At 43.5% G+C, this 23,008-nt stretch overlaps 2 protein-coding genes and 1 long non-coding RNA gene across 4 annotated transcripts in view; 1 reads left to right on the top strand and 2 right to left on the bottom strand.

The window, feature by feature from the left end:
- Positions 1–6,324: 6,324 nt before the first annotated feature.
- On the bottom strand, positions 6,325–18,896 carry SLC22A2 (solute carrier family 22 member 2). Of its 2 annotated transcripts, XM_015622329.3 has the most exons (11): positions 16,292–18,896; positions 14,010–14,113; positions 12,876–13,030; positions 10,641–10,809; positions 9,561–9,675; positions 9,350–9,456; positions 9,019–9,233; positions 8,647–8,755; positions 8,167–8,279; positions 6,998–7,097; positions 6,325–6,486 (listed from the first exon to the last, which is right to left on the bottom strand). In XM_015622329.3, the coding sequence occupies exons 1-11, from the start codon at positions 16,700–16,702 to the stop codon at positions 6,420–6,422; spliced, it is 1,665 nt and encodes a 554-aa protein (XP_015477815.1). In that variant the 5' UTR covers positions 16,703–18,896; the 3' UTR covers positions 6,325–6,419. The 2 variants fall into 2 exon arrangements, with proteins under 2 accessions (XP_015477815.1, XP_033368667.1); XM_033512776.1 differs by lacking the exons at positions 8,167–8,279; positions 8,647–8,755.
- LOC117244046 lies at positions 15,969–22,353 on the top strand. Its single transcript, XR_004496407.1, has 2 exons — positions 15,969–16,186; positions 22,022–22,353. It is a non-coding gene; the product is annotated as an uncharacterized LOC117244046 (long non-coding RNA).
- IGF2R (insulin like growth factor 2 receptor) overlaps positions 19,234–23,008 on the bottom strand; it is a 58,222-nt gene continuing 54,447 nt past the window's right edge. The window contains exons 46-48 of the mRNA XM_015622328.3: positions 22,004–22,168; positions 21,346–21,415; positions 19,234–20,930 (exon numbers count right to left, since the gene is read on the bottom strand). Coding sequence (XP_015477814.1) covers positions 20,529–20,930; positions 21,346–21,415; positions 22,004–22,168 — 637 coding nt within the window. The 3' untranslated portion in view covers positions 19,234–20,528. The remainder of the gene's footprint in view (positions 20,931–21,345; positions 21,416–22,003; positions 22,169–23,008) is intronic.

The raw sequence follows: 23,008 nt of genomic DNA, 5'->3' as shown, positions 1-23,008 counted from the left end.
GTGGGGAATGCCCCAGAGCCTGGAACTGTTTGCCCTTACAGTTTAATCTGGAGTGTGAGGACTCCTGGAAGCTGGACCTCTTCAAGTCATGTGTGAATGCTGGGGTTTTTTTATTGGTTCCATACCAGACAGGTGTGTGGTGTGTGGACAGGTATGAGGTGAACTCTTTCTTCTGGTTATTTGCTTTCTGATGTTGTTGAACAACATTCACAAATCAGAAAGAAAGTAAATGCAACCAAAACCTGATTGAAAAGATCTGTGTGTCACTTTAAATGGAGATGTGTGCTGGTTTCTAAGGTCCTACTTTCAAAGGCTGTTGTGACCCAAGAATCCACAAAAATGCCAAGGTATCACTCCACTTTTACAGCCCTGAGGAATTCACACAAATGAAGAGACTTTGTTTTCTCTCACAGGTGCAAACTGCAATGCAAGCTCAGAGTCCAAGATGAAATCTTAACTCTTGCACCAAGAGCTATTTGCTCATCTTTGCAATAAATTTGTTTCACATTAATTTTAACAGAATCCAGATGGACATAAATTTATTTCAAAATAAGAGAGTTTTTCTCAGACAAAGAAATAGAAGCAGTTATTTCTCCCCAAGTTTTATCTGATCCTCCTTTTTCTCAGCTGAGTCTGTATTTAGCCAGTTCTAGATATTATTGTCCCTCATTTCCTCTTTTCCATCACAGTTATCATTGTGTTATCATATATCTGGCCAATGGATTGTTTTTTTAGGTTAGACTCTGAACAGATTTAGTGCTTTGTAGCTGATCTGCCTCTGCATATTTACCAAATTTTTCAGTAAAATAACAAGTGATGATGAGACTGGAATTTCAAGAAATTCAGGTAGCAGGCAATGAACAATCCTTCTGGAGATCCAGTCTATCTTGAGTTGGTTTTTTTGGGGGTTTAATTTTGTTTGTTTGTTTGTTTTTATTTTGTATTCTCAATAGCCTTTTCTTCCCAAGACTCCCCCAATATTGTCTCTGTTGAACAGATATTAGTATTGTTCCCTTTCTTTCACTGTCCCACTCCTCCTATGGGAAGGGACATAGCCATTTCCTATAGCACTTCTGCAGTGTCACAAAATTAGGATGAAACTGTGTTTGTCGCACTGGTCCCTGCTCCCTAGCTTCAGTGCAGGCAGACACACCATCAGTTAGGTTGTGCAGACAAATCTGCTTGTGAAGAAACTCGTCTATGCACAGATTGGACAACTTGCTTTCCCATCCTCATCAAATTGTTACCATACTTCCAGTGGTCCAGACCAGCTTTTTTATAAGCTTTCTGCTTCAATGGAACTTTTCATCAGTAGATAGTGATTTATTGAAGTAACTCTTTGTGGCTACATCTTGTGTCTACACTTTTGACAAAAGAAATTCTCAGGTGAAAGACATCAAATGGCTACAGCAATACCACTAAAATCCTAGATACAGTCTTCCATCCTGGGATGGAGTCCTGTGTCTGATTTCCAGGACAGAAGTGGACAGACTTATGACAATTTCAGCTTTCCTTCACATGCATTTTGGAAGATCTTTGGTTTTTTTTAATCAGAAACATTTGTCACCTCCCTCGTCTTCTCATTCCCTTAAATCCAAGTTCTTGTTTTCTGACTAATCTCCGAGTAAACTTGAAGGCATTCCATCCTTTTTTCCCAGAAGTGAGGCTTGGGTGGTGGTGCACCCTCATCCAGGCATAACAGGACATGAAATAGCAGAGGGCAGATCCCATGGTTGTCAGAAGCACCACTCTTCAGATCACCTTTCCAAGCAATCATGTTCCCTGGCAAAGGCATTTCTTGCCACCATATGATGGTGAGAGCCAACAGAAACCAGAGCTTCCAAATTCAGAGTCGTTTATAGCCTAAATGCTCCTCTGTCTCTCTCTGTCAAAATACTGAAGGATCTTTTCACAAAGCCTTTTTCTGAAGCAGGGGTATGAAAAGACATGAGGGAGTAAGAAATAATTCCTCCTAAGATAAAACATGTCCATGTCAGAGTGTTAAGGGGTCTCCACTCTGCTCATACCACCCTGTCCCAGCTCATGCTGCTCCTGCACTGAGAGCACCCAAGAGCAACACAAGTACCATAACCAGGATGTATTGCACTCAGGGGGAAAACAAAACCACAAGTCTTAAATGTGGTCTGATGAGGCTCTCATGGGCTGAACTTCAGGGCAAGTCAAAAATGTCTGTATGTCAGGCTCATGAGAAGATGAAGATTGAATGATGGGAGCTGCTGATGTTACTGTGGAAAACAAAAGCCACTTATTTTGGCTGGGACCTATTATGGTGGTATTCTTGTTAGTGGATGTTGACTAATTAAATGGCTTTTATAATTCATACTTCTAACTGAATATGTATCTCTGTCAGCTAGAGGTCAAATGCCTTTCCAGTGTTCCAGACAGCTGTTTCTTTTGGAAACCCTCTCTTTCTGACTATCAGTGAGTCATAGTGATAAAGGGAATGAGAAATGACAGTAGTCAGCCAGGGTTGATAAGAAAATATGGAAAGATCACAGTTAGCAGACAAACCCCCGTTATAAAGCTATGGCAGCTTTGAAAGATGGGCTGGAAAGCTATATCAGAGCAATCTTGAATTCATTGGCCAAGTCATTAACCAAAAGTGAGCAATGACCTGGAAACACAAGACGGGGAGATCCCTGAAATTCCATAGAGATGGTTAATGATGCAAAGGGAAGAGCAGATATAGAAGACTGCTATTCAAAACTAACAGACACCCTCTTCAGCCTCTTCAAACCTTTTGGTTTACCTCCTACCCTTCCAGGAGCTCTTTCTTCTCTTTTTTTTTTCCTCCACAGCTTTGGGCACAAACTCTGCCTTCTGGTCACAGTCCTCCTCAATGCAGTTTCAGGGGCTCTGCTGGCCTTTGCACAGAGCTACACCTGGATGGTGACATCCTGCCTGTTCCAGGTCAGCAAGGGAGGCTGGCTCACAAGGTCTGTCCTCAGTTATGCAGTTTGTAGTTGCACCTTCTGGGCAGGGACCACTGTTTAGCAGCAGGGCTGACCCCCACTGAGGCCATCTGATTGTCAAAGCACTGGGTGTAATAAAGGCAGACTTCCTGAGCCAGAAATGTTTTTGCTTCACTCCCTCATGGACCATCCTGCAATATTTTTTTCTATTTGCCTCCTGAACACATTCATGTTTCTGGTGTCCCAGGGCATCTGACATCAGCAACTCATGTGGCAGGAGCGGGAAATTAATGAACATTTTCTTTTGCTTCTTATAAAACCAGAAATCTCTTTGGGCTGTTCACTCAGCTCATTTCTGTAGTAAGGAGTGCAGTCATAGCCCAACTCTTCCTCCAAGCTACAGCTGACTCTGCACAAAAGTAACATAGAGGCAGTGTCTGATTTACTGTCACAATTCCCTCTACCTCCCTTAAAATCTTGGTACTGTTGGTTGGTTGATAATTCAGCTCCCACCACCCACGCATGAGCACTGCCACTGTAGGAGCCTGGGGCATCCTTTTCCCTCCTAGTTTTCCTCCTCTTCTTCCACAGAAATATGTACTAAAAATAAGCATCTCTAAGCCCAGGTTGGCTTTTAAGGTTTGGCATTCCAGAATTTGACGAGATATTAGGCAAGCTGGAAAATGAAAAATAAAAGACAGTGAGGAGCTGGAGGCAGTGAATCCTCAGGACATGTTGGGCTGCATACAAGTGCATCAAGAGTGACAGGGAAGGGGCAGAAAGCCCCATCACAGCCACCCCTGGGACCAGCACAAACAGTAACAGGACACTCTGCCCTGCATATTGAAGCACATGAAAGTTTGTGTTTATGCATGAATGTTTTCCTCATCGCCTGAGACTGATTATTTACATGGCTAAACTCCCAAGCATCTGTCAGAAATAAGTACTGAGGCGGGGAAAAGTTAAGCCAAAAAAAAGATATGGCTTTTAAAGTAGTTCTCCCTCCATACCATGGTGGAAAAATCACTGCTGTAGTGCCTTTGAAGGCTGAAGAGCCCTCTCCACAGCTCTTGGGAAGCTGTGATTCACATCATATTCATCAACTTATATTTATTCTCTGGATTTGAGTTTGTCTCCTGACCAGCTCTAGATGTGCAAGACGGCTCAATTTCTTAATATTTTAAAATATTAAGGATGTAGTGCTGTAGAGTAGGGATGGGACAGGAACACAGAAGTGTCCAAACAGCAGCCATGCTTGCATGTTGGCATTTGGATTTAGGTGCTAACAGCAACAGCAGAGAACAAGAACAGTGCATAAAAAGGTGCAGCCCTTGGCCACAAGACCATCTGCCCATCAGATGATGCCATGGAGAACACCAGGAAATTTGTAAAATTAAAGCTGGTTGCCAAAACCCAGTTGGTGAAACCTGATGGGCATCCCAAAACATGGAGCTTTTATGTTCTCTTCAGGCATAGTTGATACAATGTCCAGGTTTAAGTAATTAGGTGAGGGGCAGAGTCTTCTTAAGGAGTCTGTTTACTTGCTCCCAGGTTTCTTACCAGAGTCAGATGGTGCTTGGTCCTGAAGTGCTCCTTCCCAAGCTCCAGGGACAGCCCTGGCCCTGATTATGCTCCAGCAGCCCCAGGAGCAGACAGGCTTCAGCTAGTCTTGAGGGGAAGGGAAGCTGTGTCACTGTCAAAGTGTGTTCCCTGAGGCAGGATATGAGCACCACTCATAGCCTGGGGGTGACACACTCCTGCCACCCCCCAGGACACAATGCTGCTGCTCCCCATTTTGAGAGCAGCCACATGCAGCTGGACCAGCTTTTACATCTCTTTGACTTCCCAGCTCCAGGAAGCAATCCATGAATGGGGAAAAGGTCACCAGCAAAGAAATGAAGGAAGGACATTTGCCCTTGCACTTATTAAGCAGCCACCAGAAGCAGATGCCACTATCACATGTAGGTGACCGCAAAGCAAAGGGTGTGCTAGAGCCTGCCACCTCTGTAGCTCCTGCTGTGCCAGCAGCAGTGCTTATGGGAATAAATACCAGTGTGATGGGCAAGGGGCTTGGCACTAGGCTTTTGTAGTTACACATTTATTCATCTCAGCTTCTGTTTTGCTTGACTTGTTGCGACTGACCCCATTTTCTATCTGCAACAGGTTTTATATCAAAGAACTGTAAGTCAGAAATTCTGACAGATATCTTTTAGTGCAGAGCAGAGACATGACTTCAACCAGCAGGACACCAGCTCTACCAGACACATAATTACACCCCCACAGTTCCTCCTGCCTTCTAAGGACAAGCTTATGCCCCTCTGATCCTGAAGCAAATGTTAATTTTGCAACTGCCTGGGCCAAAGTCATGTCATTCCTGATCTGTCCCTAATCTTTTCGAGGCAACCTTGCCATGGCCCTGCCTCACTGCACAACACGCTTCCCTGCCTTGGAGGCCCCCACAGCAACACTGAACATTAACTGAGCCTCAGGTCAGCTGAAAGCAGGTGCAAGGTCACTGGGATCCAATCCTGGGGGAATTTCACCCTGCCTGCTCGAGTCCAGCAGTGTCTTGCTCAGCTGGGAGTTCTCTCCCTGCAGCTGATTATCAAAGGGCAGAGGTATCTTGTACCCTGCTCATGGTACCCTTATGGAAAGCCAGTGTTTTCCAGCAGATAGGGAACAGCAACACAGGGAAGGGGAGCCACAGAACCACTGTCCCTGTTTTGCTCTGCAACCACAGGCCTGTTGCAGTCGCTCAACAGGATGGACTAGGACATTTCTGAAGGTGCTGGGTATTTCCTGGAAGACCCAGTGCTGTTCCTGACTCTCCTTGATGCACCAGACCCTGACCAAGGGTCCTGCAAGTCCCCAAGCCTGATCCCAGCTCACTCCAAAGGAATGCCCCTGCAGGGCACATGTATAATGCCATTACCCTATAAAGGATCATAAGTGTTTCTCCTACGCACTCTTTTTCATGCTCTGGAGTTGCCACATGCCCATCCTTGTGAGTAGCCAATAAAATAGGAGAAACTAAAAATAAAATTTTTAAAAGCTCTGTGTGAGTTGTCACATGATTGAACCAGGTTTGTAGTTACCTTGATTCTACAATGGAGATAAATCTTAATAAATATTATGCTGCCTCTTCTTAAAAAAAGCAAACAAAGTCAGACTTTATGGAGACTTACAAAGTTTTGTTGGTATGGATCCCACCATACTCAAGTTAGACCTCTTGAAGTCCATATTGAAATCCACACAGCTGATACAAAAATTTCCCAGCCCTAAAATATGTTTCTCTTAGTGTACAGAGGGGGAAGCAGCTATGCAGCAATAGGGACAATCCCATCAGAAAACCCTAAACACTGTAAATAAAGGATATGCATAGAAATTGAAATAAGAGAGGCAAGATTTTTGAGAGGGTATTTATTCTAAGTGGCATTTCCACGCTACTGCCCTAAAGCACACTACCCTGTAAGAGTTATGCCTTCTTCAGCCACGTCCTGCTTCTGATCCTTGGACATGGAGATAGATATTTTTGGTCTTTGGAGCACTTTGCCTGCAAGAGTAATAAGACATGAACATCAACCAGGAATGAAGCTGTTCATGGAGCACCTAACTTCAAGTTCTTCACCTGCTCTGCCTTTGCCCCAAGAAAATGATCAGATATATATTTCCCTAGGTTTGCTCCTCAGCAAACCTAGTCTGCTCCTCAGCAGATACCGGTGCTTCACTTCATGTGAAACTGCTATCAAGATTGCCCTTGTGCTGTTCAATTGTTAATAATTATTAATTAATATTATAAATACCATTTATAATGGTGTTGCAGCACATTTGAGAGACTAGTGCAGCTATTCACAGGCCAGTAAAGGCCTAGGCTACTTGTTTTCAAGATGCCTAGGTAGACATGGGATAAAAGAAGTCCTGAATCTGTCCAGTGAGAGTCTGGAAATTACCCAGCAAATTCTTGGAAACAAACAAGGCAGCCAAGTAATCCCTGGATTACCCCTGGACAGGGATTTTGCCCAGTTTCAAGTGAAAACTGCTACAAGTTCATCATCATGACTCACCTGTGAAAGTTTTCAACATCCTCCACAGTCTCAGGCAAAACTCTTCCTTTAGTTTCAGGCAGAAGGAGCACCAATCCACCCGCAATCAAACCAAGCACAGCTTCAAAACAGAGGCACAAAGAGCTTGTAAGCATTTGTCAACCACTTGCTACTGCCAGACAGAACAGACTTGTCAATGGCATTTTATTTTGTTCTTCATACAAGATGTACACCTCAAGTCTCTATATACAAAACTATAATTTAGCTGGTGCTAAAATGGAAGGATGTGGCTGCCCTGTGGAGACAGCACCAAGACAAGTTGTCTTCTGAGTTATGCATGAACTAGGACACCTCAAACTGGTTGATATAAACTATAAAGGATCCTTCCTTTATAGAGGAAAGAACTCTTTTTAGTGCTAAAGCATGCCAGAAAACATATTCCATCTTTATGCTATTCCCATAAGATTAGAAAATGTATACACAATGTATTACCTTCTAAGCAATATGACCAAATTCTCCTCTGATAATTTTTTTATCCAGTTTGTACATGTTTGGCATGTATTTTAAATCTACTAAGCGCCCTTCTAGATGTCCTGTCTGTTAAAATCTGCATATTGCCATTCAAGGTATTTTTCTATAAATAATGTGCTGACCTAAAGAGTCACAGAAGTGTTGCAGGCCTTGACCTGAGAGTTCAGGTCACTAGTCTGCAGAACTCATCTTGCATTTATTTACCAGCCACTTTCCAAACAGATGAAGAGAGAGTTAACAAAGTGTTAGAAAAGCTGAAGCATAACAGCCACACTTGTACTCCATTAAATAGGCAATTACCTTAAATTCTAGGCTTTAACTGCTGGACAGAGACAATATAACTCACAAAAGAGCAGTAAATCAGCTTTAAAGCTATCAAATATTAAGCTATTAATCAAAAAATTTCTGAGCTCTTTGCCATCTGTCAAACGTGTATTTGACTCTAACTTCCTTTAAAATGCAAGGAGAAATCACAGGGGCAGGGGAGACATGAGTGAATAAAGAAGTTCCAGCTTGTCATAAAGGCTAAGGCCTTGTAGAGAGCAAGGGGATTCTGCTGAGCTTCAAGCAGCTCTGTTGGTGGCTTTTCCCTCCCTTTGGAACTTGGGTGCCCCACTGCACCCGGCAAGGGGCCAGCAAGGAGGTAAGGTGGCACTTACTGAAGACAATCAGTGGTAGATCGTGCCAGATCTCCACCAGTCTGTAGACAATGAAGGGGACGATGACTCCACCAATATCACACAAAGAGGAGCAAACCATCACCCCGAGATTCCTGGTTTGGCAGCAAAGGGATCATGTTAGTGTCAGAGCATTGCAGATGGAAGGGGATGGATCACAACTTGCACAGGACAGATCCAGGCTTTCTGTGGAACTTCAGATTCCCTCACCCACCCTGGTTCTCCTGAATTTTCCCTTTATTTCAGTCATGTGATTTTTTTCCCTTGCCTAAAAGTACATTTCTTTATTAAGCTACCTTTTTAAAGTATTTTAATTGTGCTTCATCTACTTTATGTTCAACAGTACCTGTGTAGTTCTGACACATTTGAGGGTAACTTAATTTAGCATAAAACATAAGATACACATCAGCCTCAACTATTTGTTTCCAGGCTAAATGCCAGCTGGGGAGAGGATGCACCTACCTGATATAAGTTGGATACAGTTCTGTGTTTACAAAGCAAACCATTTCAAAAGCCATAGTAATTCCCATTCTCCCAATGCAAGCAGTTATCACTTTTAACCAATGCATGTCTGCAGAGAAAATACATTCAACACATTTAAAAGCATCCCAGTGACTTAGCAGCTGTCAGCTAATACAACAGGGTTATTTTGTGGGACCTCTGATCTCACTTCAGTTGATGTTTTTAAGGGACCTCGTTTCACCCGTGTGAGTGAGGGAACAGGAGCAGCGAGGACCAGCAGTGAGCAGCGGCAAAGGCACCCTCACAAAGCAGCATGGAGGTTCCAGAGGACAGGGTGGGAAACCCCCACAGGGCTTCATTCAGGTGACTTACCCTCTGGGATGAGGGCTGTGGCAAGGCAGGCAGCCCCAGCCACCAGGTTTGACACGGCCCAGGGGTAGCGCCGCCCAACACGGTCAATAGTGATGATGATGATGAAGGCAGCTGGGAACTCAACAAGTGCGGAATAGAGAAAATCCAGATAAATGTTCTCAGCAGCCATTCCCATGTGCATGATGAGCCCCTGGTAGAGGATGGAGCTCGTGAACCTGGGCAGAGAAGAGCATCCTGGATTTGTTAGATAGTAAGAGAACAGACATCTGTGTTCTGATGGACTTTTCAAATCCAGAACTCCAAAACCAGCTCTCTATCATCATATTCTTACCAGTTGTACATCAAAATGAGCGTGTTTCTTCTTATCTGTGGTGTCCTGAAGAGGTCCATCAGTGAGGGATTCTGCTTTCCACAATCTTCCTCTTCAAATTTAATATCCTATGGAAGAGCCAGTACATAGTACATAAAATTTCTCTGGGAAGAACTCATGTAAGGTACTGTCATGATGCTTACTTACATACACAAGCAAACCCTGAGCTCACCTTAAAATGGGAAGGCATCTTTTTCCGATTTTTTTTAGCTATATCGCTGACAATTTTCATGGCTTTGTCATTTTTTCCTTGAGATATCAGCCACCTGGGAGACTCTGGGAGGCACCTACAATGCGAGTGGATGCCATTATACAACAAAGCAAAGCCTACCTGTTCTCCCGTGAGCGGAGACTTTGGAGGGGTTAAAGAGAGGTAGATGGATTTTTGGTTTTTTGGTTGGGTGGGTTTCGTGTGCTACGTCCCACTCCCCCAGTGAGGGAAAGTAGTATATCCCCTGGCTGAGATTGGAAGAGGAACAGTTGAGGTAGTGGCTTTAGTCAAAGAGGAGTTTGCTAAAGATACATCAGGGAGGAGCTTTGAGGGTGAGCAGGGCTCTCATCTTATCCAGCCCATTCACCACAAACCAGCTCCTCTTAGGGAGCCATTTTTCACTTCTGCCAATACAGGTTAAGAAGTACTAATTAAGCTAGAACTGGCTTGCTAATTCAAAACAATGGAAGAAGGAAGGCAACAAATTTCTTTCTACTGTTCCTAACCACTTGACCCATGCAGATAATTTCTCAAATCCAAGCCACTCAAACAAAAAAATATTGATTAAAAATAGAGGAAATTCAAATGAAGGAGTGTCCAAGTACTTTTTTTTTGGTTGGACCACAAAAAACTGCAGCTTTTCTGCCTTTAAAGAACATGCTAACAACCTGTTACAGTTACATTAGCATTAGATGATCTGTCAATAACCATATTTTCAGTGCAAGACCAACTAAGTTATGCCAAGGCACCTATTTTCATTTATGAATTGCTTAAAGAAAATAATAAATTATACTAGTCTGATTTTCCCCCAAGTGGTCTGTTTTTTAAACACAAGGTCAGGTGAGGTGCACAGGCTAGGATTCAACAAGATCTCAGTTGTTGAGGGGTCCTATTTCCCGCTCATTTTTGCTGGGAACCTTCTCTTTGCAACCAAGAGGTGTGCATGCCAGAAAGGAGGTGTCTCTCAGCATCAAGCCCTGGGAAGCAGGAGAAGCCGGGTTTTTTGGGTGGTGGGCAGAGGTCCAACAAAAGGGCACCCACCAGTAGTAGAGCAGGAGGAAGCAGGTCGGCAGGGTGACCGTCAGCTGCAGCCACCGCCAGTGAGGGATGGCGTAAGCGATGGCATCGAAGAGCAGGAGCCCGACGGAGAAAGCCGCCTGGTAGAGGATCCCCACCGTCCTCCGGTAATCCGGGCCCACCACTTCTGTCACTGGGAATGTGCACAGGGACAGGTGAGTGCCGTGGCTGCCCCACACTGCAGAAACCAGCTGGGGGATGCTGGAGGACCAACACTATGGTAACGCCTCGGAGAAACCTTGGTAATGATGGGCTACCCGGCATAATGCCCCCAGACAAAACCCCCGATTGGCCTTTCTGGCACCCAAACCCCAGCAGAGAAGAAAACACTGCTGCTGGCCGTGCACTGGCCTAAGACATCCAGGAATGTGCTCTGCTGCGGAGATCTCAGCGTAAACCAAGCACTCCTCAAGGCACACAGGTGGATTTTGCTGTGAAATCTAATGCCAACATAGGTAATGCCTCCAACCCAACAAGAAGGCTGAATATTTTATTTCTAAAGTAGAGGCTTTCGGCCTGCATCTCACTCCAAGTGCAGAAGGAAAACGTGTGTCACAGGATGGCACAGAGCTCCCAGGCCAGGCTGGGATCACTGTTTGTCTGCACTTTGCAACTCCACAGCACAGACCCACACATTAAGTCTTGTTGATCCAGGGTTAAAAGTAACTATTCCAGCAGGCAGGCACACGCACACTCAACATTTTGCATTCAGCTGTGTGACTTCAAGAAGGCAAACTCATTAGAAAAAGAGCAGTAAGGAACTAACTAGCAGCCAAATGAACTGCTGAGTTTTGGAACCACAAATTGGCTAATGCTGCTCAGTCAAATGATGCACAAAGACATCTCCTCAGGCTCAGGAGGACTGAGCCAGAAGCAGCTGAAGGTTAGAAAAGTGCCCCAGCAGAGCAGGACAACAAGGTTGTTCTGTCCTTGTATCCTTCCCTGGACATTCAGTATTGACCACCCTTAGGGAGAAGATACAAATTTAAGGGAGCTTTGGGGTTGGTTCAGGATCTTTTTCGTAAGAGAGTTTCGAGAGAACCCAGGAATAAGAAGATGTAACAGAGAGAAAATATCAGGATGGGGAAAATCATTGTCCTGAAAAGGACCTAGTGCTCTAAAATGGCTTAAAGCTCACCAGAAGAGGGGATGGAGATTTTATATGTGCCAGGAAAGGATCTAAGAGACCAAGCAAGCATCCAGAATGTACAGGAAGAAATAATCATGTCTTAGCAGAAGACAGTCTGAACTGCAGGATAGGCATTTTATTTTATTAATATCAGACATATGGAGAACTGAATTAGCAAGATGACCACACTGAAAGACTTAATGGAAGTTTAGGCCACTGACTTTTACATTTTTACCACTATCACAATGAACTGCATCTCTCAGAGATACTTAGTAGAGCCACCTGCCACCTTAACACTGTTCAGGTTCCATTGATCAGCTTTTAAAATAGTTAATCTGCTGCTTCAGTGATTGCTCGCAGTTGGGAATTTTGAACACAAGACTGAACTCCACTCCATTAAAATCAGAGAACCCAGGCAGCTCTACCCTGAACCAGAAAGCAGTCCTGAGATGGCCCCAGACCCAGCCTGGCCGCAGAGCTGTGCCTCACCAGCACTGCTGGCTCCTCCACGGCTTGGCCTCGGCTCAGCCCAGTGGATACACACAGGTACACAAACACCTTGTCTTTTTATCAGCAAGTTCGTGCTGTTCTTCGGTTATTTTTAGGTTCTGAAGCCACTGTTTGCCCTTTAATGCTCTTTGTGCCATAAAAATGTTTCAAGCTTTCCCCACCCTCTGCCTGCTTCTTTAATGGCCTCCTCTGTCACCATCCTATCTGTGGCCAGGCCAGAGGGGCTGTGTCTGCCTGGTCACCTTCCCCAGCCAGAGCCTGATGGAAGAAAGAAGAGACATGGGGCCCAGACAGATCTGCTAAAGTGAGTTGTGCCATAGGGGAAAGCCTGTCTTGAGGTAAGAGCCCTAATATACCACTGCTTGCTCGAGCTTTGAAGGCTACTGCTGTTTTTCCCTAAAGACTGTGTTTGAAAACATCCTGAGAAGTCAAAGAAGGACAAAACCCCTTAATAAAACACATTTTTTAAATGGCACTTTTTTTCACGGTTTTTGGAGTTGAGTTTTGTCCCTTCATCTTCTGCAGCTAGTCTTGCTCCTGGGAGAAAGTCCTGCACTCACCCAGGATGTAGCCTGCAGTCCAGCAGCCCTTGCTGACCAGCCCTTGCAAGAACCGGATGATGACTATCCACAGGTAGGTGGGCACGAAGACCAGAAGCATTCCACACACAATATTTACAACAATTGTTGTTAAAAGGCAAAATTTACGGCCAAACCTGGGTTGGAAAATGATAGGCAAAATGAAGTAAGCCACTAGTCATGGAAGCATTTTAAACTAGTAAGAGGTTTGTGTATCTTCAGGGAGAAAAAATTCAATTTTTCTATGCAAAATAGAGACGTGCTTTTTTTTTTTTCTCACCCTTTACTCACTTATCTCATTTTCTATGCCATGAAAAGTTACTGTGCCAGTTGCTCAGCAATTCCACAAAACTTTCAGGAAATAAAGAATAATCCCATGTTTAAATATATTACATTGGGACTGAAAAATAAGTATGTGTTAATATTGTAATTCTGATATTTCCACATGCACCAGATTTAAAAGGGATTTATTTTCCGAAATCTTAACCTTTGAAACACTATGAATGATCTACTTATGAATGGGCTGCATTTCACAGCTGGAGCAACTCAGAGCCTAGGCAGAAGGGGAGCAAAGGGGAAAATGGGCCCTCCAGTACTGGCATTTGTTTCTCTTTAACCCCAGGTGTCTGAGCAAGGGAGTCTGACTCTGCTGCTCTGAACAGGGACGTGCAGGGATTATCTGCTTTTTTCCCAGTGAGTGCTGCTGTACACATCTGGCAATCTGTGCCAATTAGTTCTAAGCTTCTCCAAAAGAAGCAAATCGTTTCCAAGCTGCAGCTGCACAGACTGTGACAGATGAAGTGGGAGATCCAAAGCAGCAGCATTTCCTGGCTTTGGTTAACACCCAAGGGCTCTGATGTGACACAGAAGTTCAGTGTACAGTTCTAAAACCACCCTTGTGGGCTCTGCAGGGCTCACTGAGCAGATCTGTGCTAACCACCATATACAAGCTAAAAGGTAGGAAAGATACTGGCTCATGCTGTGGCTGAACTCCCAGAGGGATGACCTTTTATTCAGAAGAGCAGAGGTGATATCAGTTGCACAACCTTCATCTAAGCTTGGCTGCTGAACATTGATAAGGGAGGTCAGAGGGTTTTTCTGCCAGCTCACACGTACCTGTCTGCAATGTAGCCAATCTTTATGGAGCCAAGAAAAAACCCAGCGTTCACAGAAGACTGAAAGAGATCCAACTTCCAGGAGTCCTCACACACCAAGTCAAACTAAAGGAACAACCACAGTCAGAGACAAAAGAGTGAAATGAGGAGCTGGCTCACGTCCACAACTCTCCTTCACTTAAGTTAAAGATTTAAGCTTGTATTCTGGGTCAATGCCTGTTTTATCAGCACACAGAAATCCTACTAACTTAACTAATTGTCCAACATTAAAAATTGGATCAAGCCCTTGAGCAGTTTACTGGCATTTCCCATTCATGTCTCATCTCTCTTTTTTGGAAGGAACATAAGTGAGTTATTATCTGTCAAAACTGGCACCCGAAACTGTCGGCACTCATTGATCAAATCAGCATGGATCTGACGATCACCCTTAGTTTTTTAAACAGCTTTTTTTTTTATGGCTGATGGTGAACATTTCTGAGCAGTTCTTGTTGCCTTATACCCTGGCATGGCAAAATAGTCCCCACAGACCACTCAGGACTAAGTGTGATGCCTTTACTAAAAGCATTTTAGATGCCTTCAGGAGCCTGCCTTGTCCCGTATCCCATGGAGCACTGGCCTCCCGGAGGAGGGTGGAAGTATCTCCATCTGCCCTGAGCTCACAGCATTTTCTCTCTACTCTGATCTTTAGCTCAACGACTTGTTGTATGTGTCTGGAGAACAGATATTTTTTATCTGTGACCAAGCTTTATACCACATGGGTACCACATATATTTGCCACCTAGTCTTATCCTACCTTACTTGTAGAAATGCATAAAAGCTACTGGAGAAACAGTTATTGCAAAAAACTTTCCTTAATATGACTGAGAATCCTTTCCCTTAATCCTGGTAGCTAGGTTTAATTGAATCTATGCATCCATAATTAAGACAAAAACAAGTATTTTTTTCTGATGCTCTATGGGATTTTCCATGAGGACGTTTTCCATGTGTAAAAAGTTTTCCATATGTAAACTTTTCCTTTGGAATAACATGGTTTTCACTGCATTATCCCTTCCTTTTCTTAGCTATCAGAGCAGGGGACAACATAACAGAGCCTGAGAAGTTTCACAGAAACAGTCAAAACCAGGAAGTCATTGACAAAATGCAGAATTATGTGACATAGCTGGTTATCCCATGAAGGAAGTGGCCTGTGGGCCTGGTCTTGCATCCCCTTCAGCAGGAAAGGGGAGAAAACTGATGTCAGAGCATACTGCATGAGCCCACACAGACTGCAAGTGCTCAGCTTCCCACAACCTCAGGAGATGATGATGGGGGCATCTGGACCACAGGATCTGCTGCAGCCTTTTCCAGTGAGACATGCCTGCTGAGCTGCTGCTGCATAGAGGGCCTGGGTCATCCTGCATTTGAGGTGCCTCACTTCCTCAATTTCACATCTCACAACCTGTCACTTGCTGAAAGAAGTGCCCTAAGAGTGCACCCCCTTACACCTAGGGCCAACCTCTCACAAAACTGAATGCTGAAGTTGCTAGAGCACAGACTTTAACTGCTCCTGTGTTAAACATGTGGGGGAAAAAATCCTGACCACTTCTAAACATTTGGTGGAAGTTTCTATGATGAGACCAAACTTGTCATCCCAGTTACTGGTTTGTTCTTAAAGCACCTAAACTGCTGAAGTACAGCATGTAGCTTAAGTACCACTTTCAGCTTATTCCCATTCCTGAGAACACAAAAGTCACTCGCTTTTCTACAGTTTATTCCTGACTTAAGCTGTTTAATTGTGGGAGGCAGTACCTTTCCCCACACTGACTGCCATTCATTTTTATTTAAAACCAACTTTAAAAGACATTCTTCATTAAAAAAAAAAAAAAAAAAGGGAAAAAAAGAGAAAGAAAAAAAAAAGAAGGGGGTGGGGAAAAGAAGACCTTTGCATTGGCCAGTTTTGTTTGCAGCACAGCTAGCTGTGCTGTTTATACACCTTCACCAATTGGCCCTCTCATGTGACAGGTATTTCATTCAGAACTGGACTTTATCTACCAGGGGATTTATTTGCTGAAATATGCTTTGCTCCCCAGCTAGAGATATAAGCCTCGTGAGCAGCCAAGGCAGCACTTCACAGCAAGGACAGAGGGAAGATGACTTGTAAACCCCCAAGTTCACAGTAAGAGACAATCCCTTCTCCAGGTAAGCAGGGGATATTTTAACACAGCCAAGACTCTGCCAACCCTCACCCCCCAACCCTCACCTTGTCTGTAACAGAGGGGACAGGGCAAAGGGGGCTGTTTTTACCTCTGTGACGAGAGAGCTCCCTGGGGAGTCGTAGACCCAGCCATCCCGGCAGGGACCCAGGGGCACGCTGCTCCCACTGCCCAGCAGGCTGCCGAGGGGGTCAGTGCAGCTGATGCCTGTTGTGTTCCAGTCCACCTCGTACCTCCTGCAGCGGCTGCTGAAGCTGGCCCCGTGGCCATCCCACTCGGGAACTGTGTGATTCAGCTGCTCCTCCAGGCTCCAGCCGCACCGCTGGCTCAGCTCAGCCACCCCGGGGCTGGAGCAGCGATGCTCAGGGGTGAACGCAAAGAAGACAACCCCCACGTACACTGGGGTGAAGCAAACAGATAACAAACATAGGACAAAAAAGGTTTGCTTCTGGAACCTGTCAAATTCTCCAATGTGCTCTAAAATCTCATCGAGGGTTGGCATTTTGGCATCAAAACCACCTCAAAAACCTCAACTAGGTCCCCTCTGCAGCACTGATATATTTAGGTGGCAGCAAAGCTACTTAAGTAACAAAGATATTTGACCAAAAGTCAAGACTAACTCTATAAATTATTAAACTACATGTTGCAAGCTCTATTTTTTAGGTTTCATTTGAAATCAGACCTTAATTCACCCAGGGAGAATTTGCCTTTAACCCCTAATCAGAGCACTTACACATTACTGTTCTCTGGAAAAGACCCTATGGGCCACAGCCCTTCAGTTTTTCTTGGGGGCTTTGGGGTTATTTCTTTAATTAGGCCAGTCAGCTCCTCAAATAATGGGCATTTTTAAGGAGAAAACATAGATAGAAAATTCAACCAACACACAAGCAATACATGGGTTTAGGGCAGAATGGCTGGGCACCACGTGAGCAAAGCTTGTCTAAAAAAATCTGTAAAAAACAGGTGGGTACACTCTGAAAAATGAAGTGTCTATACATTGAGCCATAATAGCAGTAAAGAAAAAATAGCTTTCCTGAAAACTCCTGTATCATGTGTGTCTCACCCCTCACCCTCCACACTCTTCCATTCCCAAGGAAATCCTCTCCCCACCTGTATCAGGGAACACAGTTTTACTTGACAGTATCTTTGCAGAGATACAAAAGATTAAAAACATTCAGTACAGAATCATGCACTGGGAATAGCTGTGGAAAGCCACAATATACAGTATCTATGGCCAAAACAGCTATTTTTTTTTTTACCACAGAAGACCTATAGGACTTTAGGGAGACATCAGTGCAGGCATCTCAAATAAATGCAATTATATTAGGCTCCAGTGGTACATTGTCCTCCCTATGGATAGAGACCAGCTACTCCCATATCTTTAGCTGACAACAGCAGCTTTCCACCAGAAATAAAAGCGTAAGTCAAGGTAACATTTAAAAGACATTTTTAAAAAGTGAAAAATTGTCTGGAATGCAATTGGAATAGCTTAGGTAACAGGGGGGAAAAAAATTAAAGACATAATACACTCTGAAAAAAGATAAAGCAACTCAAAAGGCCATTCTGGCCCAGGCATTGAAACAGAACTTGGTCTCACTGCTCATCAGAAACAGACCAAGAGTGGCCTGAGCAGCTGTGAAAGCTGCTTTGCAGGCCAATATTCAAGATCATTCCCCATATCACACATATGTGCTTCCTCCTCTTCTCCATCAGGAACATCTACAAGTTAACAAGGAGTCCTCTCCTGGCCACTCACAGCTGTGTCACCCTCAGCCAAACACAGCACCACCCCACACCAGAGCCTTGCCTCTCCAGCTTCAGGAGTTCCACGTGGAGCTGGGGAGGGGAACAGGACACAAAAAGTGCACAGCAGCCACCATGCTCAGAGCCAGCCCCTGCAAACCTTCCTCAGCAGGAGGATGTATGCAGGCAGCTGGGGCCAAGGGAACTGAAGTCAAAGCCTGCCCGGGAAGTGGGTGAAGCCAAGGCATCAGGCCACATCTTAAAAACATTAAAAACCCTTCACATCACTTCTTTTGCAACAGTTTTATTTAAACAGTTGGTAATGGTGTGCAAAAGTTTCCCTTGAACTACAGAAGCTCAATCCAGACCGGGCCAGTTTTCCTCATTTCCCACCCTTCTCTCTGCAGCCAGCCCAGAGGGGCTGTGTGGGACTCTGCCAGGCTGGTGGGTTTCTTAGGGACAGTCCCCAAGGAGCTGTACTGCTGACTGGCAATGCTTTTCTGCTCCTGGTCCAGCCATTTGTGCATACTCACCTGGGCCCTGCTATTGTCATAACCCTTCCCTTCCATGGAGTTGAGTATTCTGTGAAAAACAGTCTGGTGAAGCTGGTTATGCATCCAGCTGTCTGTGAGGCAGGATTCAGCCAGCCTACATACAAATGCCTACCTAGGTAAAAAGTGGGCAGTAGTTCCAAGACCAGGCACTCAAGTCACTCACTGCTGTCAGATGCAAATTATATCATTGAGATTGGTGAGATAAGCACCCCCAGACAGAATAGCTGTGTTCTACCTAAGCCTTGCTAGGCACAGCCCAAACAAAGAGACCATGGGATTTTACACAGGAGAAATAATTTCATGCAGCTGGTTCATAGATCAAACACCTCCAAAATGCTGGCCTTGATAACTTGAGGAAGGGAAGCAGAACACTCCAACATGCATTGGAGAGAACTGTTGTAATGATAACAGATAATATTAAGAATACACCATCAAGCCTTTCACTTCTCCAAGCTCTCCTAATTATAAATATGAAAAACGCTGATTTAAGTTTGAAAACATGCAGCTTAAGCCAGACTGACTTACAGCTCCACTAGTAACAATACAAGAGGAACAAAGCTGAAGTCTGATTAAAGAAAGAATACACCATCAGTCCTACCTATATATTCTGATCTTTGTAATCAAACATTTGTTTCTCATTTTGAGTGACATGATTGAGGCGTTAACCATCACAGCAGGAAAGGGTCACACTAGGCTGGTGAGCAGCATACAGAATAGTGTAAAAAAGATTCCAGACTTGAGATGTGGGATTTGGAATACCCACTTCATACCTTTTATTGAAATTGCTGAATATTTTATATTACACTATTTTGATTCAAAATGGAGTTTTATAAAAAGAAACCATTGTTGAAACTGAATAAGCCAGCCAAAAGGAACAACAAAAAGTTTCAAAAAATTCTGACCAATGCATGTTCTTGTACAATGCTTTGAAACCCTATCTTTGTCCATAATTTTATTTAGGAAACACCTGGAGAGGAGCAAGACTGCTAGAGAAAAACTGAGTTTCATTTATTTCCAGCAACATTTCTAATCAATGACCGTGGCCAGGATCATAGTATACAGACTAGAAATTAGGCTATCAGAAAATATTGCCCCAAATCTATTTTCTTGAAATTAATACCAGAGAGAGGCTTTATACAGACTAGGAATCCTCTTGGATCTAGGAATCATCTTGGTGATGACAAACTGGATAGCGCAGATTGTATTATAGGAACCTTGCCTCTATGTCCTTGAAAACTCTGGTTCTCTGTGCAGTTGGCCCAGTCCAGCCATAATCAAGGAAAAAAAAAAAAATCTTTGGGTGCTTGTCAGCTGCTTAGGCAAATACTGATGAAGTCAGTCATATGACCAGTACCAAAAAAAAACCAAAAACCATGCGAAGAACAGCAACCATTTCAGGCTAAAGCTATACAGAATTGTACCTTTCAGTCCACACCTTTGAACCAATGATCTGTTTAAATTATTATGGATATTCAAATTTACAGGATAAATTAGACCAGCTCCAAAATTTACATCAAATCATCTCAACACACTGAAGTTACACTTTTCCTTGTCTCACAATGGGTGAGCCCATAGAAGAATACCCTGCCGGCAGGAAGAACATGTTACTATTAAGCAAACCTGAGTAGTGAGGCTCAATAAATACAAGGAGTTAAAACAGTAGTAGTCAGATAACTTGAGTCTCAGAAGCCAGGGGCTTCATTGAGCCTTAATCCTTTCTTTTCAAAGGTTTCTCTTTTTTAAGCAAGCATTTAACATCTATGCTGAGACTTAAAAAAAAAAAAAAATAAAAGTGCCCTGGCTAGAGAGAGTCAACTAACTCAGCCAACTGGATGTCAGAAATCCAGTCATCACTGAACAGATCATTGCAAACAACCAAGAAATCTTTCTCTTCTTCCCTTTTCAATGGTTTCTTGTTAAAGGCAAAATTCAGAAAAATCTTTCAGGCTGAAGTCCTCGTATTTGGTTGGAAATGTTGTCCCATTATATATAATCTCTCTAAATATATTTGATTAGGCACAAGAGGGGTTATTAAATATTCAACAAGTCCTCATCACTATCATCATGAAACGATGCTGTATTTGTAGAGTTCTGTGCCTGCTGCTGGCCTGGCTTAGCTATTGCTTTCCTTTCCTTTCCTCCGTTCAGTAAATAAGATTTGTTATCACTGCCAAAATGGTGTGGCTTCTTTTGTGGGTGCTTGCTCCTGTCTAGTCCTCTTCCTGTTTGAATCTTTACATCTGGAATGGTTAACACTTCATCCTCACTGTCCAGGTCATCTACACAGAGAGAGGTAAGGGCTTCAGATGTAACAGACTTGGTAGCAATGTGACCATTCTCCTGCCCTCCTTTTGCTGCTCTTGGATTTGGTGCTGCGACTTCCTCCATAAGCCACTCTGTCTCATTCTCATTAGCTTCTTCTTCACTGTTTATCTGCAAGAAAAGAAAAGAGGAGACTGCATCTGCCACTCTAGACTGACACACACACTGATCCCCCCAGTCATCAGACCCCACAGCATGCACAGCCTTGGTTTAAGGTAGCTGTGAGAGAGTAAATACTGCAAGAGCATCATTTTTCACTGTGGTGAAACAGACTTTGTTCTCTTGTACATTCACATGCTATTTGGCAATTTACGGACTGCTCTTCATTTCTTCAACTCTGTCTTCCTTTCCCATTTCACAATATAAATATATAAATATACATATATCAGCTATGTGTCTTTCCTGATGCCACACCATATGGTTTCCGTGCACAAAAGGAACTAGGAATTAAAGGGGTTATTTATTTATTAGCAAAAGCTTCATATTAAGAAAACTCAATAAGAAACAAGTTTGATTGTGAAATTACCTTTGTGTATTTGTAGGAAACACCAGATGATCTTCTGCAGCAGTTTGTTATCTTGCTTATTACAATTTCCCTGAACAAAGGAAAGAACACTACATTAGGAACACCTTTTAGCCCTCAATTTTCTTCACTAGATTTTTACCATCCACATAAAACATGTCAACAAATGAGCTGCAAACTATCACATTGATCTTGAACCACTCAAAATCCAGTCTGGGATGATGTACATCTTGCCCTTTGGTACAGCTTCAAGCTGACTGTTCTGAAACCCCTCTGATTCCCTTCATATTTAAGGGGAAAACAACCAAAAGTTGTCTGGAAAGCAGAAGAACAGCAGAACTTGCACTTTTTCCTTGACACTGTTGTATGGATCTAGCCTGACTCCATGAAAGCAGAGGGATATCAAATATTAACAATAGTGTGGATACTGCTTCATGCTCCTTAAATTACCAGTTGCTCACAACTGAGTTGGCTAGACCAACTCAGCCTTCTCTACATGGGCCTTCAGACAGTAATGGAGAATTTGAAGGAACCAGCAGTTGGACAGTTGATGCTGCCAACTGAAAAACCCAAATCTATGAAGTTTACTATTCCCCTTTCATTTATGGCAGAAAACCAAATCCTGACAAAGAACTTCTAAAGCCTTGTAATAATTTCTTACCTCCTCTCTTTTTTGTAGAACAGCAAGATTATGAGACATGCAGTGAGAACAACCAGGAGGACACTAAGCACAGCACCAACAGCCTGGCTTCTCCTTGAAAGACCTTTATGTATTTGGGTCTCCTCATCTGTCTGGTGCTGATTGTTTCCTGGATCACTGGTTGATCTAGCAATGTAAATTGAAAAGAGAAGATCTATTGGTAAATTTTGTTAAACTGGATTAGAAACAGCAGATTAGAAGACATGCCACACCATCTTGTCATTCCAACATAACAGCTGTATGAACTGAATTTAGGGGATTTCATCTAAGTAAAAACAACTTGAAAAACACAAATATATGTACTGTGCCTACATCCTAGTATGTTATCAAATAGTACATGAAACTACAGTCAAGTCTGCAGAGCACAATTAAGCACTCCAGAGCTTATACAGGAGTAGTTATCCACACAAAGATGCTGTTTTAGAACCAAAGCTGCACTTGAGCAAGCTGCAACAGCTACAGAAATTCATCTGACTATGGCACTACACATACCAACCTCCCTCAAGAGGTTTAAATCAGAATCAAGAGTTTGCCTGTGCTTTCAAGCTAGCAGCAAAAGAGTAAACACTCCCAGAAAGTAGTCACTCCATTTTTCACAGTGAGGCTGCCTACCATTAAGAACATTGTAAGCACCTAGATACAGACACTCTACTTTTAACACCGTCCCCTCACTAATCAGTAGATTAGCTGACCATATTTAATTGCAGAAATACTTCATTGTTCCTTGAAGACCTGTAATCATTTTCCATTCCAGGCTAAAGAAGTGAGCAGATAGAGGGGAAGGCCAGTCTGTCACAGCTTCAAAGTTTTCCAGACAGTGAGGCAAGGGGAACCAAACACCTCACCCACAAACTGCTCCTTCTCATTAACATGAAACAGCTTCTTCTCTCAGCCTAGTCAGTTTTACTCAGTGAAAACAATAAGAATTCCACTGTACCTCTCCAGCTTCAGGTACAGAAGCTTAAA

This window comes from Parus major, chromosome 3 (assembly GCF_001522545.3).
Source record: "Parus major isolate Abel chromosome 3, Parus_major1.1, whole genome shotgun sequence".
In the NCBI taxonomy this organism is placed as follows: Eukaryota; Metazoa; Chordata; class Aves; order Passeriformes; family Paridae; genus Parus; species Parus major.
Note: the sequence above shows the minus strand (reverse complement) of the source record. Positions and strands in the feature narration are given on the sequence as shown.

Bases quoted from the DNA above. Each gene is read 5' to 3' on its own strand.
- SLC22A2 (XM_015622329.3), bottom strand. From the start codon at position 16,702: ATGCCAACCCTCGATGAGATTTTAGAGCACATTGGAGAATTTGACAGG. The intron at 10,810-12,875 runs GTGAGTGCAGGA...GCACATTCCCAG, and splicing joins GACTGCAGGCTACATCCTGG to TGACAGAAGTGGTGGGCCCG. The intron at 7,098-8,166 runs GTAAGTGCCACC...TCTGTTTTGAAG, and splicing joins TCTACCACTGATTGTCTTCA to CTGTGCTTGGTTTGATTGCG.